The sequence below is a fragment of the Vigna radiata genome, chromosome 7, assembly GCF_000741045.1.
Source record: "Vigna radiata var. radiata cultivar VC1973A chromosome 7, Vradiata_ver6, whole genome shotgun sequence".
Classification (NCBI taxonomy): Eukaryota; Viridiplantae; Streptophyta; class Magnoliopsida; order Fabales; family Fabaceae; genus Vigna; species Vigna radiata.
Window position 1 is genome coordinate 12,089,690 of NC_028357.1, and position 508 is coordinate 12,090,197.

General features: G+C 38.0%; 1 protein-coding gene across 1 annotated transcript in view; it reads right to left on the minus strand.

Annotated features, from left to right (window-relative positions):
• Positions 1 to 357: 357 nt before the first annotated feature.
• LOC106766069 overlaps positions 358 to 508 on the minus strand; it is a 5,800-nt gene continuing 5,649 nt past the window's right edge. Inside the window, exon 2 of the mRNA XM_022782714.1 lies at positions 358 to 382. Within this exon, the coding sequence (XP_022638435.1) occupies positions 358 to 382 (25 nt within the window). The remainder of the gene's footprint in view (positions 383 to 508) is intronic.

Genomic DNA, 508 nt, shown 5'->3' on the forward strand with positions numbered 1-508 from the left:
GTTGCTTTAGGCGCAACAGTTATAGAACAAGAATTTTTCAATGATTTTGCAACTAAGGGAAGAGATAACTGCAATGAAAGCGATAAGAAGGAAGGACAACGTCGAAAGCGTTTCAAGAGCATAGCCTGTAAAACTCCCTACACCGGTTACAGTCAAAATCTTGGTTGACAGTTATCTCATTTTTGTAAAATTGTAATTGTCGCAACCGAAATCGCGACGGGACGACGATCCAAAGAGAAATAATTTGAAAAGTTATTTTGGGAGTCGCCACCATAGTTTATCCTGGAAAACTATGGAAAAAACCATAAAAATATAAGACACGGTCCACGAAAACCAAAGATTGGGTTCGGGAGTTGGTTACGAGAGGGAAGGTGTTAGCACCCTACAACGCCTGCCCGAAGGCAGTACCTTTAATTAAATTCACGAATAAAGATGTGGTTTGCAAAATGTTTAATTATCCCTAAAATAAAAATATAAAGAAACAAAATATTTTTTGGTTTCTTGGGCC